General features: G+C 39.6%; 1 protein-coding gene across 1 annotated transcript in view; it reads right to left on the bottom strand.

The window, feature by feature from the left end:
• Positions 1-15,834, bottom strand: part of LOC137420663 (mixed lineage kinase domain-like protein) — an 85,967-nt gene that overhangs the window by 43,678 nt on the left and 26,455 nt on the right. The window contains exons 2-5 of the mRNA XM_078772430.1: positions 15,352-15,777; positions 12,896-12,982; positions 8,002-8,167; positions 7,667-7,776 (exon numbers count right to left, since the gene is read on the bottom strand). Coding sequence (XP_078628556.1) covers positions 7,667-7,776; positions 8,002-8,167; positions 12,896-12,982; positions 15,352-15,777 — 789 coding nt within the window. The remainder of the gene's footprint in view (positions 1-7,666; positions 7,777-8,001; positions 8,168-12,895; positions 12,983-15,351; positions 15,778-15,834) is intronic.

The raw sequence follows: 15,834 nt of genomic DNA, 5'->3' as shown, positions 1-15,834 counted from the left end.
TTTTTTTGGCTAATGTGCAAAATAAGGAGATACTTCTGGAAAACGTACAGAAGTTTAACACAGTACTGTCCGTGAATTGAGTTCGATATCAGTTTACATCACTTTCAAGGATCAATTTATTTGCTTCGAAATGTCAAATGTGGTTTTTGTTTCTTTTAAAGATCACATTAACAAAATCTAGAATAATTTCCACATAATTCCAAATGAACTTTTGCTTCTAAGTCATCTTGAAAAGTAAGTTCACCCCCACAAAAAAAATATTCCATATTAAATGCCAAGTCTGTATATACTGAGGAACGGGCTTATTTTAGTTGAGGCTAATGACTGTACCTGAGTTGCTGTGTTGTCATGATTTTCACCAATCATAATACAAACAATTACTTTGCACAAATGTATTGTTTGTGATATTACATTTTTATAGGCAATTTAGGTTGAAGATTTAGGTTGAATGTTTTTTTTTCAAGGAAAGAACCCCTCAGCACATACATCGGGGAGGGGTAGGTGCAGACTGGAAGTTTGGGACGATTACACCTCACCACCACGTAATTCAAAACACCTCACCACCAAGTAATTCAAAACACCGCACCACCACATAATTCAAAACACCTCACCACCACGTAATTCAAAATACCTCACCACCAAGTAATTCAAAACACCTCACCACCATAAAACACATAATAAAAACACCTCACCACCACGAAATTGAAAACACCTCACAGCCATCAAGCACGTAATAAAAACACCTCACAGCCATAAAACACGTAATAAAAACACCTCACAGCCATAAAACACGAAAAATAAAAACACCTCACCACCACGAAATTAAAAACACCTCACAGCCATAAAACACGTAATTAAAACACCACAGCCATAAAACACGTAATAAAAACACCTCACAGCCATAAAACACGAAATTAAAAACACCTCACAGCCATAAAACACGTAATTAAAACACCACAGCCATAAAACACGTAATAAAAACACCTCACAGCCATAAAACACGTAATTAAAACACCACAGCCATAAAACACGTAATAAAAACACCTCACCACCACAAAATTAAAAACACCTCACAGCCATAAAACACGTAAAGAAACACATCACAGCCATAAAACACGTAATAAAAACACCACAGCCATAAAACACGTAATAAAAACACCTCACCACCACAAAATTAAAAACACCTCACAGCCATAAAACACGTAAAGAAACACATCACAGCCATAAAACACGTAATAAAAACACCACAGCCATAAAACACGTAATAAAAACACCTCACCACCACAAAATTAAAAACACCTCACAGCCATAAAACACGTAATAAAAACACCTCACAGCCATAAAACACGTAATAAAAACACCTCACAGCCATAAAACACGTAATAAAAAGAACTCACTGCCATAAAACACGTAATAAAAACACCTCACAGCCACGAAATTAAAAACACACCACCACGTCATTTAAAAACACCTCACCACCAAGTAATTCAAAACACCTCACCACCACATAGTTCAAAACATCTCACCACCACGTAATTATAAATACCCCACCACCACGTAATTCAAAACACCTCACCACTATGTGATTTAAAAACACCTCACCACCATGTGATATTAAAACACCTCACCACCACGTCATTTAAAAACACTTCACCACCACATAATTCAAAAAGTTCACCACCACGTGATTCAAAACCACCACAACGTTATTAAAAACACTTCACAACCACGGAAAGAAAAGTTTGAGGGAGTCGATAAGTGACAACACAGCCAGATGTGTCGATATATAGATAAATGACTGTACCCGAGTTGCCATTTTGTCATGGTTTAAACCAATCATAATTCAAACAATTATTTTGCACAAATGTATTTGTAATATACGTGATATCACATTTTAGAAACAATTGAAGTTGAAAAAAAAAAATTCCCAAAAAAAAAAATATATATAATAAAAAATAAAAAAATACCCTTAGGACATACCGACGGGAGAGATATGTGCATACCAGAAGTTTGGTACGATTTCACAAAAGTTTGAGAAAGTAGTTCAGTGACAACACAACACAAGACAACACAACACAGGACAGGACAGACGCTGCACAAATATATATATATAGATACATATATATATATATATATATATATATATATATATATATATATATATATATATATATATATATATATATATATATATATATATATATATATATATATATATATATATATAATATATATATATATATATATAAATATATACAGTCACGTGAAAAGGTAAGTACACCCCATGTAAAGTTTTGACTTTTCAACATATTTCAACATACAGCTATTTGTTCTTCATTTCAACAATATTGATAGATAAAGGTGATATAATCTATCTATAATTCCAGTAATCTCTGTGTGTGTGTGTGTGTGTATGTGTGTGTGTGTATGTGTGTGTGTATGTGTGTGTGTCTGTGTGTTTGTCTGTGACCGCTGTTTCTCGACAACCACGGGTCCGATATACTTGAATCTTGCCAGGTATATTGCTGGGGACCTGAGGATGTGCCTTTTCAAGGTTTCATATTAATCGGAGAAGTAGTTACCGAGCTATGTCCAAAAAACGATTCAACCAATCAGAGAGCAGCGAGCTATCACGTGTGCCGAACGTGGCGAACAGACTCTGCCTCGGACGGCACATTTGAGAGCGTATTCATTTATTTCACGTTGGGCAAACTATGTTGGCGCTATGTTGGCGTTAAACTATGTTTTAAAACTAATTACAACTAATTTGCGATTCTTTCGCTTTCCTGCGATATGCGACCTTCCGGACAGTCAAATGAGGACGTCACTTCCGGACTTACGGATAGTCATAGTGACGACGTACTGATGCTGAACGTGGCGAGCAGATGCTGTAAGGTACGATCGATTGTAGTACACGTTTATAATAACTCTGCCGATACAGGCCCGATTAACTGCAGTGTCATCCGAGCTGCGGCGTCGGGACGATACATTCATTGTACGGTCACATCACGCACTTACGGGCACGCCCATGGGCCCATGGGCACGCCCATGCATGCATGGGCGAAGACATTTTTTTTTTTTTTTTTTGGCAAGGAACGGGCACCCACGTACGGGCACGTCCTAGTATAACAAATATCATGAAACATTTACATTTTGTAGTTCATTGTATAATTTATAAAAACATAAATGCAAATTTCGGATGTGGAAAAAGTAAGTACACCCTTGGCTCCAATAGGTGGTATTGCCCCCTTTGGCAGAAACAACCTTAGGTAGGCATTTCTTATAGCTAGCTGTCCACCAGTCTCTGACATCGACTGGGAGAAATTTTTGCCCACTCCTCCATGCAGAATTCTTTCAGCTGTGCGATGTTTGAGGGGTTTCTTGCATGCACAGCTCGTTTCAAATCACCCCCCAACATCTCGATGGGATTTAGATCCGGGCTTTGACTTGGCCATTCCAGAACCCTCCATTTCTTTCTTTTCAGCCATTCCTTGGTGGATTTACTGGTATGTTTAGGGTCATTGTCATGTTGCAAGGTCCACCTTCGATTGAGCTTCAACTTTCCGACAGATGGCCTCACATTATCCTCAAGCACCCTCTGGTACAATGAAGAATTCATAGTGGATTCTATGATGGTGAGCTGCCCAGGCCCTGATTCAGCAAAGCTGCCCCAAACCATAATATTTCCACCACCATGCTTTACAGTTGGTATCAGGTTCTTGTGGTCAAATGCTGTCTTTTGTTTTCGCCAAACATGTCTTCTGGTACTGTGACCAAATAGCTCTACCTTTGACGCATCTGTCCAGAGCACATTGTTCCAGAAGTGCTGGTCTTTGCCGAGGTGTTCATTGGCAAACTTTCGTCTTGCCCTGATGATCTTTCTGGACAGCAACGGTTTCCTCCTGGCACACCTCTCCCATGTCGATCAAATTTGTGCAGCCTCTTTCTAATGGTACACTCATGCACTTTGTCATCAACAGTGGCAAGAGCTACCTGTAGGTCCCGTGATGACATTCTGGGGTTCTTAGAGACTTCTTTCAGCATCTTGTGGTCTGTTATTGGGCTGAACTTGCTGGGGTGGCCTGGCCTGAACAAGTTGGCAGTTGTTTGGAATCTTCTCCACTTGTAGATGATCTTCCAGACAGTCGAATGATTGATTTCAAATTGTTTGGAGATCTTTTTAAATCCCTTCCCAGACTCGTAGGCATCTATAACCTTCTTTATGAAGGTCTCAGAGAGCTCTTTCGATCTAGGCATGGTGACGCCGCACACTTCAACAACAAAGGTGACGCCACACGTAGTCAACGTGTGGCCCTGAATGGATTTCTCTCATCTCCACTTCCCGTTCAGGCTGGAGTTCCCCAAGGCAGTGTGCTGGGCCCTGTGCTTTTTCTGGTCTTTATCAATGATCTCTCCGACTCTCTGGAAAATCCTCTGTATCTCTTTGCTGATGACTCCACTCTCTGCCGCTCCATTCCTCTTCCCTCAGATCGGCAGTCTGCAGCCTCCTCACTCTCTGAAGACCTGGACAAAATCACAGACTGGTCAAACATGTGGAACATGTCTTTCAATCCTGACAAATCTCACACTCTTACTATGTCTCTCCGAAAAGATCGACTGGACAACCCTCCCATCTACTTTCTCAACAATCCTCTCCAAGAAGTTCTGTCGCTCAAGCTTTTGGGTCTCACCATCTGCCATGATCTTTCTTGGGAAAACCACATTTCCAAGCTGGCCTCCAAAGCCAGTCGCTGGGCATCCTCCGTCGTGCGAAGTCCTTCCTAGTCCTTCCTAGGCACACCTGAGCTCCTCACCACATACAAGGCTTTCATCCGCAGCTCAATGGAATACTGTTCTCCCCTATGGGCTGGTGCTCCTGCCTCACACCTGGCTCGGCTTCACGCTGTTGAATCCAAAGCTTTCAGAATCATTGGAATCTCCCACGATGAAGCTATCTCTGAGGGCCTTTCACTCACTCACCGCAGGCAGGTAGGTGGTCTTTCTGTCTTCTACCGACTCCTCTCCGGCCTTGCTCCCCCAGCTCTCTCTGTGCTCTGTCCCCCAAATATTCCTACAGGTCGCACAAGATCTGCCAGCCACCCTCTGATGGTTAAACTGCCGAAATCTCGGCTCTCTGCTCACCTTCACTCTTTCATTCCTCTTTTCTCCCGCCTCTGGAACAAACTCCCACACTCACTTCAATCACACTCCTCCCTCCAGGTCTTCAAAACAGCTGTTCACCACCATCTCTTATCTTCCCCCATCCAAAACCTTGATCTTTTCTACCCCCACTAATTCACCCCAGATCCACCTTGTTTGAAATTCCAACTTCTTTCCTGGAAGTCTTGGCAGTGTCCATATGTTTTATACCTCTCCCACTCCCCCCCCCCCCCCCCCCCTTCCCATGCCTCCTCCCCAAAGCCCTCTCCCTCCCACAGTTCTCTCGATGTCTCCATGTCTCTCGGTCCCTGCTCTCAAATGTTGTGTTTGTGTCCTTCCCCCTCTCTCCCCATCTTGTCTACCGCTCCCGATGTTATTTGTTTTGTGTGTCTGTTTGTCTTTCTGTGTGATTAATGTTCGCTCTTTAACGAGCCTCGATCTTGTATACAAAAAAAGAAAAAAAAGAAAGAGCAAACCAAACTAAATGGCTGAGGTTTAAAGAAGACAGGTTCCTCCAAGATCCTCTCTAACGATGTTCTAATCACTTGCACCTGAGCTGGTGCACCTGATTCTAATTTTAGGTATTTGAAGTAGTGATAAATGTAGGGGTGTACTTACTTTTTCCACATGCGAAATTTGCATTTATGTTTATTTAAATGATACAATGGACTACAAAATGTAAATGTTTCATGATATTTGTTATATTATATCACCTTTATCTATCAATATTGTTGAAATGAAGATCAAATAGCTGTATGTTGAAATATGTTGAAAAAGTCAAAACTTTACATGGGTGTACTTACTTTTTCACGTGACTGTACGTATGTGTACATACATATATATATATATATATATATATATATATATATATATATATATATACACATATATATACATATATATATATACATATATACATATATATATATATATATATATATATATATATATATATATATATATATATATATATATATATATATACTAGCTGAATGCACCTGGCGTTGCCCGGGTTCTTTTTGAATGAATTTAATCTTCTGTACATAGGTCCGACACGAGCCCAGTATTAGTTAGTGCTCAACGATTCCTTGTTCTTTCTTCTGTCGGGCCCCGCGAGAGAGAATTTTAAAAGCATGTGTTGCAATCAGTCAGATATTCCTACTAAGTGCATAAGTTGTACTTCAAGAGAATTTTGAAAGAAGAAGAAGATTTATTGCGAAATGGGCCCAACCCGGCCGAGGCGACCTCGACCGGCCTCGCCACCGAGCCTAAAACCTTCCCTGGGCCTGTCCCGGCATTTTTTGTTTCAGAGGTTTCCTCCTATCTTTCACCGTTCAGGAGATTAGCGCGTCCAGACAAACAAAAAAAAAAAAACTTTCTTTTATATATATAGATAGAAGAGAGAGAGAGAGATATATATATATATATATATATACATACACATATATATATATATATATATATACATACATAGATACATATATACACATATATATATATATATATATATATATACATACATAGATAGTAGATACATATATACACATATATATATATACATACATACATACATATACATACATACACACATATACATACATACATATATATATATATATATATAAATATATATATATATATATATATATATATTATATATATATATATATATATATATATATATATATACATATATACATACATAGATACATATATACACATATATATATATATATATAATATATATATATATACATACATAGATACATATATACACATATATATATACATATATATAAAATTTTATTTTATTTTAATTTTAAATTAATTACTATAACTAATTAATGTGCAACCTTTTGTACCGATGAGTTTTGAATTATTTTTTAACAATATTTAAGCTACCTTCTTGGAAAATACAGGTAAATACCAGAGGTGGGTCACAAAACTAAACAATTTAGGCATTCAGCCTACGGTCTATAAATATATCCGATTCACAATATACAAATGATCGTCTTGATAGAGATGTGGTGTTTCAGAGATAAATTTGAAAAGGCACTACTCGACCTAGCTTGGTGTTGGCTTAGCGGTTGGGGTGCCGGCTTGGGATCCTGGGATCCTGACTGTGAATCCCGGTCAATTGCTGAATTAACGCCAGGGGGGTTGACTCAGGCTGTCATCCTTACGAGGTCGGCAATTTGAGTACCAGCTTGCTGGGATGAATGATCCCGGTGTGGACCCCCGATTTAGAATAGGCACACCGTATCCCTGCGCATCGAAGAGGGTTGGCGTCAGGAAGGGCATCCGTCCATAAAAATATTGCCTCAAAAAGGGAACCATGACGTCATGGGGCCCACAAGTCATGGGGCCCGCAAGGCTAACCACTGCTCTCACGGGGGAAAATGGCCTTAAAAAACGATCATTCATTCATTTATTCACTACTCGACCTGATCTTTAAGGTTCATGTGAACATTTGAATCTAAAAAATGGTATTTGATTTCAAACAAACCTTGCTTTTCCATGATGATCCCATACAAGCGAATTATATTTGGATGGTCAAATTGGCGCAGATGTTTAGCTTCTTTCATCGCCAATTTCTCATTTTGTTCCAAGTTTGAGCTGCACAACATTTACACAAAACAACAAGCAGGATAAGTAAATGCATGCAAAATAAAGGAAATTATATCCAACTTGCTTGGATATCATCTTCACCTCAACAGTTGTGCAAAGCAAACATCATCAAATACAGGTAATATGCATCAAGTACAACATCCCAGATTGAACAAGCAGATGAAAACTTTAGAATGCAAACAGTCCAAGTTACGATGAAAAGACAAGATTTACTTGAATTCCTGTCCAATAAAGCGTTTGATCAGGACTGGGAAGGCACAGAATGTTCCCTTGAAAATTTGGTACATTTTCCGCGGATCTCTCTCGCCCACCTCCTCCTTCCGTTCAATGCATGACAAATGAATTTTTTTCAGTTTGTTTATTGGGTGGTTGTCCTTTCCTGCAGACCAAAGAAACCCAGACACCAATAAACACAAATGAATTCACCCTTGAAAACACTTCATGATTGTAGGATTGCTGTTATTCAGAGGGTGGGCAAAGGGGATTCTGTTTGCTTATCCAGAAACTCCATCTATTGCAAGGTGTGAAATTGCTGTGCACAGAATATAATTTGAAAGTTTTAGCACTACTGAAGCAGTCTCATAAATCACCCTTATTTAACATGGCCAAGTACTGCACAACTGGAGGTTCTTGGATGTGATAAGAAGGCGATTTGTCTTCTGCAGTTTTCAAGTACAGCATACAGGTGTTCCAAAAAGACCCGGCCAACTTTGGTTGTTAATATATTTAGAACCACAAATGATACAATACCTTTTGGTTTACACTACCGGTCAAAAGTTTTAGAACACCTCAATTTTTCCAGTTTTTATTGAAATTTACGCAGTTTAATGTCTCAATGTACTCTGAAATTAAGCATAGAACAAATAAACAATTGGAGATAAAAAAGAAATCATAGAATCATTTTGTTTAAAAAAATTTAATTTCAATTTTTGACTCGGCAAAGTAGCCACCTTTTGCAGATATAACCGCAGAACACACTCGTGGCATTCTTTCTGCAATGGAAATCAAATATTGTTCAGGAAGTTCTTCCCAACACTGTTGCAGAAGTTCCCACAAATGTGTTGCACTTGTAGGTTGCTTTGCTTTCACCCTTCTGTCTAGTTCATCCCAAACCAACTCGATGGGGTTTAAGTCTGGAGACTGTGCTGGCCATTCCATGATTTGAAGCCTACCGTCTTGTTCTTTTCCTCGAAGGTAGTTTTGACATAGCCTGGAGGTGTGTTTAGGGTCATTATCTTGCTGTAGGATGAACCCCTGACCAACTCAGCGTATACCAGATGGTATTGCATGGCGCTGCAAAATGCTGTGGTAGCCGTTTTGATTCAGGGTGCCAGTCACTCTGTGCAAGTCGCCGACTCTGGATCCAGCAAAAGAGCCCCAGAGCATCACGCTTCCTCCTCCATGTTTGACAGTTGGTCACTTCCTGTTACGGATCCGTCACTTCCGTTGTGGTGGTTTTCATCCACTGTAAACATTTCTGATTCCATGTATTATTATTGTTGTCATTTAAAGGGAAAAGATATTTCTATTTTCAAAAGTTAAAAGTTAATGTTTTAAAGGAAACAGGAACCGGATGGCGACGAAGAGGAAGGGGAGAAAAAGAGGGTGGAGCGAGTGAGTCGGACAAGAAAGCCGAGCTGCTCCGAGTTCTGAAGCGAACATTGTCGAACGGGAGTCACTAGCGAACTTTCGGGTTTCCCGGGAAAGGGATCCCTGCGACAGAGTTGTCATCGCTGTGACCGATCAACCTGCGTGTCAGGTTTTTGGCGGTGGATTCCGAGGAGAATTATCGTCGGGCCGTTACGTCTCAAGAACGGGTCGTCGGCCATTTGACTCGCGCGCTTCACGCGTCGAGCAAGGTTTCTTTGCTTCGTCAGCTGTTTTCACCACTTTCAGACGTATCTGGTGTGTGTGTGTGTGTGTGTGCACCATGGCTTTTGAAGATTAATTTGCGGTTCGCCGACTGTGAGCCGTGAAAGTCCATACACGAGTTTGTGATTTCCCAGTCGCCTTGAGGGCGCCTTTGTGCAGCTTTGGGCTGTGTGACTGTACTTGCTATCCGCATGGGATTCTGGTCTCGATTGGACATCGTTCTGGCGATCGCTGGAGCGAATCGACTTCGGCTTGAAACCGGAATCAACTTGGGTTTGAGGCCGGGAAAGAGACATTGGGAATGTTCTGGTTTCACTCACTTGGAGCACAGTGAGTTATATATTACGAAACTGATGGTACCATCATAGGATATATTGATTGTACTTTTGATTACTATTATTGTTGTACTGTTATTCTTGTGTGATCTTAATACAATATTTGTTTGTGAGTAACAATTGGTGTGGCTTCACCATTGATCTTTGACATACGGAATAACACATTTTTCTGCCGTGACTCCTCTCGGGGCTCGGAGGTACACCGTGACCAGGGGGTCGGGGAGGAGCACGTAACAATCACACACTGAGGAACCATCCTTTTGCCTACTCGACGGCGTACAAAAACTCTGCGTGATGAACCAAAGATTTCAAATTTTGATTTATCGGTCCATAAGACCTTCTTCCAGTCTTCAGTAGTCCACTGGCGGTGCTTCATGGCCCAGGCAAGCCTCTTTTTCTTATTTTGCCATCTTAGCAATGGCTTTCTGACTGCCACTCGACCTGCCAAACCTGCAGCTCGAAGTCTTCTCTTCACAGTTGAAACTGAGACTTGCTTACTTTGACCAGTGTTAAGCTGTGCTTGAAGCTGTTGTCCTGTGAGCCGCCTATCACGCAAGCTGTTGACTCTCAGAAACTTGTCTTCTGATTCTGTTGTGGCGTTGGGTCTGCAGACCTCTTCCTGTCAGAGTTTCCTCCAGTTTCCAAGTGCCTTTTGATGGTGTAGGAAACTGTACTCACTGACACCTTGGCTTTCTTTGCAATTTCTCTAAAGGAAAGACCTACACTTTTAAGGGTTATAATGGTCTATCTGTCTTCCTTTGTTAATTGCCTTTTCTTGCCATTATGACAGCAATATACTACTTCCTGCAGTGCACTATTGTCCAAATAATGCTTCAGAGGGTGTAACAACAATCTGTTCCAATACTGCTTTTATACAGACAGGGGGTTTGTAATCAAGTAATCAGCAGAGGTTGGGACACCTGTAGGAATTGTTTGCATCAACTTTCAAGGCTTAATTTACTTACATTGCTGCAGAACAGCTGTAAGTTGTTAACCCATTACTTGTTCCCTGAAAAAAGCCTTTTTTACAATATAACTGTGCAATTTACATTATTTTCCCGTTTTTGCTAACCTAAACTTTTTTTTAACCTCGAGCAGTTTACTGCTTACCTTTGTACCATTTCAGGTTATTCACTGGACTTGAATTGCTTAGATTTCAATAAAAACTGAAAAAATTGAGGTGTTCAAAAACTTTTGACCGGTAGTGTACATGTATATGATACAGAAACTCAAAGTTTTGTGCACCCCATCACTACACTTCAATGTGAGCTTTGGCAGGACATCAAGGCGGTACACGAGTTCTTGCCATGTTCGGCAAAGCATGTTTGCATCCACCAGTGCACATACAGCTGTGATTTGAGGCTGAAGATCCTGCAGATTTGCTACCTTGGTGTTGTGGACAACATCTTTGACAACCCCAAAGAAAAAAAACCAAGGGGGTTATGTCTGGCGATTGTGGGGGCCAGGCGGTTGGTCTGTCTCGGCCAATCCAACGAGCTGGAAATGTTTCATTCAGGACGGCTCGGACGACTAAGGCCCAATGAGAGGAAGCGCCACCCTGTTGAAAAATGATATCTGGTTGCCAGTCTTCAATCTGTCGGAAAGCGAATCCTTCCAACATGCTCATGTAAATTGTTGAGGTCACTGTGTCCTCCGCAAAGAAAAACGGACCAATGAGACAGTCATGGAAAAGGCCACACGACACTGGCCTTTGGGCTGTCGCATATGTATTCCTTGACCAGTGACCACGTGGGGGTTTTTGGAGCTTCAGATCTACACATTGTGCCAGTTCCTTCCCCGATACATGAAAGCAAATTTCGTTTGTGAACCTGACCTCTTCAGGTAATCTTAGTCATCTTCTTTTTCAGGCAAATGCCTTGCATTTTGGGTCCGTCCTTTGGTTTGAGTTCCTGAAGAATATGCACTTTATAGGCATCATGTTTCAGTCTTTTATGCAAAATCCTGTGTACAGTAGTGCCCGTTCTGGTAGAACTGGTCGTCCGAGTTCGCTGGATGCGCATGGGATTAATTTTCTGCGACTTTGTTGAAATGATTCACGCATTCCTTCAAGTTCTGCTGCACTTGTGCTTTGTCGAGCGGTACTTTTGTGTTTCTGACAACTTCCGGTCTCCTTAAACATCTTGCACCACTCTCTGATACAAGTCCATGATAGCGGATTCCTATCATATATCGTACGGAAATTACGCTGAACTTGTGTGTCGGATTTCGTCTCGATGAACCATTCGACGCACTGAGCTTTCTCCTGCAGAGTTGGCATTTTATTTTACATTAAAACACCAGACGTGAAAAAGAAAACTTTATGAGTTTCTGTAACATATAAAACAAAGGCACAATAAACACAAAGGCACAACTTCTGTATCATATAAACAATTATATCCTTTGTGGTACTAAATATATTAACAAACAAAGTTGTCCAGGTCTTTCTGGAACACACTGTATAACTCAATTGACATAAAATAAAAATTGTAAAAGATATAAATAAATTCAGGAATTTACCACCAATGATGCAGTGTCAATTACATTACCATATCTAATGTACATTTGTTATTCGTGCCCACTGTTTGTGTCCTTTATGATGTTCTTAAAAACAGTAAGTTTCCCGTTTTGAATGATTTGCAATTTTGTTTGACTGCCAGACAGGCAAACAGGCCTACCATATAGTTCTAATTTGGATCTAAACCATGTTCAAAACTGGCAGGGTCTTTGTCTGTTTTCTGGAGCAAACAGCTGTGGTAATCAAGGTGAAAATCAATGACAGCTGCCATCATAGATGAGAGATATGATTGACAATGAATAAACAAGAGAAATGATGCAGTGTATAATATCATTTTCATTGTGTTCAACTTTTTAAACACAAAAGCACAATAAATTAACCTTACCAAAGGCATCGATTTTCCAAAATATTTCACACAAATGTGAAGTCAGCTTCTCTTTATTCTTGTCATCTTCTTTATCTAGCGGGACCACTAAAAACAGCAACAACAACAAATTAAAACACTACCCCCACACATATCTGTCCCTCAACAATTACAATTATTTATTGAACAGTAACAATCATTTTTAAGTTATTGCATTAAAAAAATATATATTATGTATATATATATAAATTAATTTATTTTTTAATGTAATACCTTTAAAATGATTTTTAATGTAATACCTGTAATGTAATAATGCAATATATACAGTATATTTGTATACAAGATTGAGGCTCGTGTAAGGGCTGGCACATTAACACATAAAACACAAAAACCAAACGGACACATAAAACAATGAGCTGGTATTCATAGAATACTTACCCTGCGCAGTCAACTTGGTGTAAGCCAACTCTTCTATTTTTGAACGTTTCTTTTTTTTTGATCCAATATGGCTGCCAGACTACGTGAGTGATGACATCATAAATTTATATTCTCTAAATAATTATTGCATCGATCATGCGCAATAAATTTCAAACTGATCAGACTAAGCATTGTCTCTGGCAAATTATGACGTCATAATTATGGCACCAATGACCATCGTTAACAACACCTATTCGCCATATGGAGTTCTTTACAATGAGCCACGTTTCAATTTTTTAAATGCTGACAAGGCACAGTTTACTTTACTGTAATGCAGACACAAATGTTATATTTTCATCAAAAATCGTCGGAAATTTTCGCCAAATCTGTTTTGGTCATGTGTTAATATACCTCAACGGTTGACAAATCTGAAATCTGAATTTTATTTGAGGTCAAAATGACCCCGTGAGGTCGCTCCATACTTTGCCTGCTCGTCATGTGCAGTGTGATAATTCCATGACCATTCTAGAACTCTTCTTCTTCACGCAATAACAACTTCTAGCTTCCAGACCGTACATCCAATCATCTTGAAATTTTGCACACGTTACACTTCATTCTCTCTAGTAAAATATATAGTTTTACTTCGATCAATGAAGCGGTTCAAGAGTTATAAATTTTTGAATATTTTAGTTTAAATATTTATATCTGCCAAACCACGTGACCTATCGAAAATTCCATAAGGTCATTTTAGTAGACTGATATGCTGAACATATCTGTGAAGTTTCCCCTCGATAGGATCAAAAAGGAGGGAGAAGCTTGGTTTTAAAAGTTTATGCTTAAAAACGTCATAACTCCGAAATCATGTGACGCACCTCATCCTGCTCGCTGATTTTTTTGTTCATCATGGGTATGCGATTCTGCCTGCAAAGATTGGCCTCGATATGTTCAGTCGTTTGAGAAAATTGGATTTTAGTAGTTTTTCAGGTTTTTCACTCAAAACAATATGGCGTCTGAACCACATGACCTACGACGTCATTATAATTTTATTTCTCCATCAATTTATATCGAGAAGATGCTCAATAAATTTCATCCTGATCAGATAGTTTTTTACTTGTCGAATTATGACGTCATAACGGCGGGACCTATGACGTCATCATTCACACATGTTATTCTGCACGGAGAGTTCTTTGGCAATGAGACCTGTCTCAATTATTTCTGTGCAGCAGTTTTTTGAGATATAGAGGTGCAAAGTTTTTTTTCCAAGAGGGCGCCCATACCACGTGACTTGTGACATCATCATATTCACTAAAATATTCTACAAGAGGAGGCCCTCATATGGTGAAAATTTCATGTCAATCGGACCAACGGTTACCGAGAAAATGAATTTTTAAAATGCAGACACGCACGTACGTACGTACCTGAATGCTTAACCCTGCATTTCGCTTCGCGAGTGCAGGGTAATAAAGGGAGGGGGAGACAAGATGGGAAGAGAGAGGAAAGCACACACGTAGAACAGTAGAGAACAGGGACATCAGGAAATCTGTGGAAGGGAGAGGGCTGGAGGGTGAGGAGGGAGGGGGAGGGAAGGGGTGCACGGTATAAAACGAATTGACACTACTAGGAATTTCAGGAATGAAGAAGTGGATGTGGATTTGAAAGAAGTGGAATTTTTGAAATGAAAGAAGTGGATTTGGGGTGTATTAATGGGGGTAGAAAAGATCAAGGTTTTGGAAGATACATTAACATTTAAAGGATGTTGTAAATTTAAAGGAACTAGGAAAAGGTTAGATGAACTTCTAACTGATGGGCTAATTTCCCAACATTGTCATGTCTTTGGTGTATTTTATTGAGTTGAACTATCGGTTTCCTCCAGGTGGCGCTATTGAATACACAATTATATTGCAAAATTGGGTTGCTCCCACTCACCCTGAAGTACGATAAAAAAATTAACTGCAGGAAAACTTCCCATGACTCGTATTTTTTCCCAATGATAAATGCTACAAATAACTTGACATTCATTTGATCATGGTATATCACAACTGTATAAATACAAGAACAACCTTCAATGATGCCGTCAATGGCATCAGCAATGAAATCTTTCTGTCGTTTCTTCAGCGATTGTTCTTCAATCCATTCGTCGTCCTCTGACTTTTTAGGGGACACGACAGCTTGCAGTGTTAAAGCGCGCATCACAAAATCAAACTCTTCGTCAAACTTGCGAAAACGTTCCATTGCATTGGTAGTTTTAAACATAGCTTGCAAAGGAGAGTGACCTTCAAACTTTTCAATATATTTCATGATCTCCTTTGTCAGTGCATCAAATTTCTTAAATACTTCTTGATTTGAATCAATATTGCTTCCCTGAAGAATGCCATCAATAAGTTTCACTCTTTTCCACAGAGATTCACAATGCCTCTTGTTGCGCTTCACATTCTGGATGATTCCATACAAAGCAATGACTGCTGGGCAAACTTTGCCCAACAATGCTGCAATACAAAAGAAAGCAGGATATAAAAGTTGACAAAAACGTCTTCATTCTAATA

This window comes from Myxine glutinosa, chromosome 2 (genome assembly GCF_964187855.1).
Source record: "Myxine glutinosa chromosome 2, kmMyxGlut1.1, whole genome shotgun sequence".
NCBI classification, from domain to species: domain Eukaryota; kingdom Metazoa; phylum Chordata; class Myxini; order Myxiniformes; family Myxinidae; genus Myxine; species Myxine glutinosa.
Note: the sequence above shows the minus strand (reverse complement) of the source record. Positions and strands in the feature narration are given on the sequence as shown.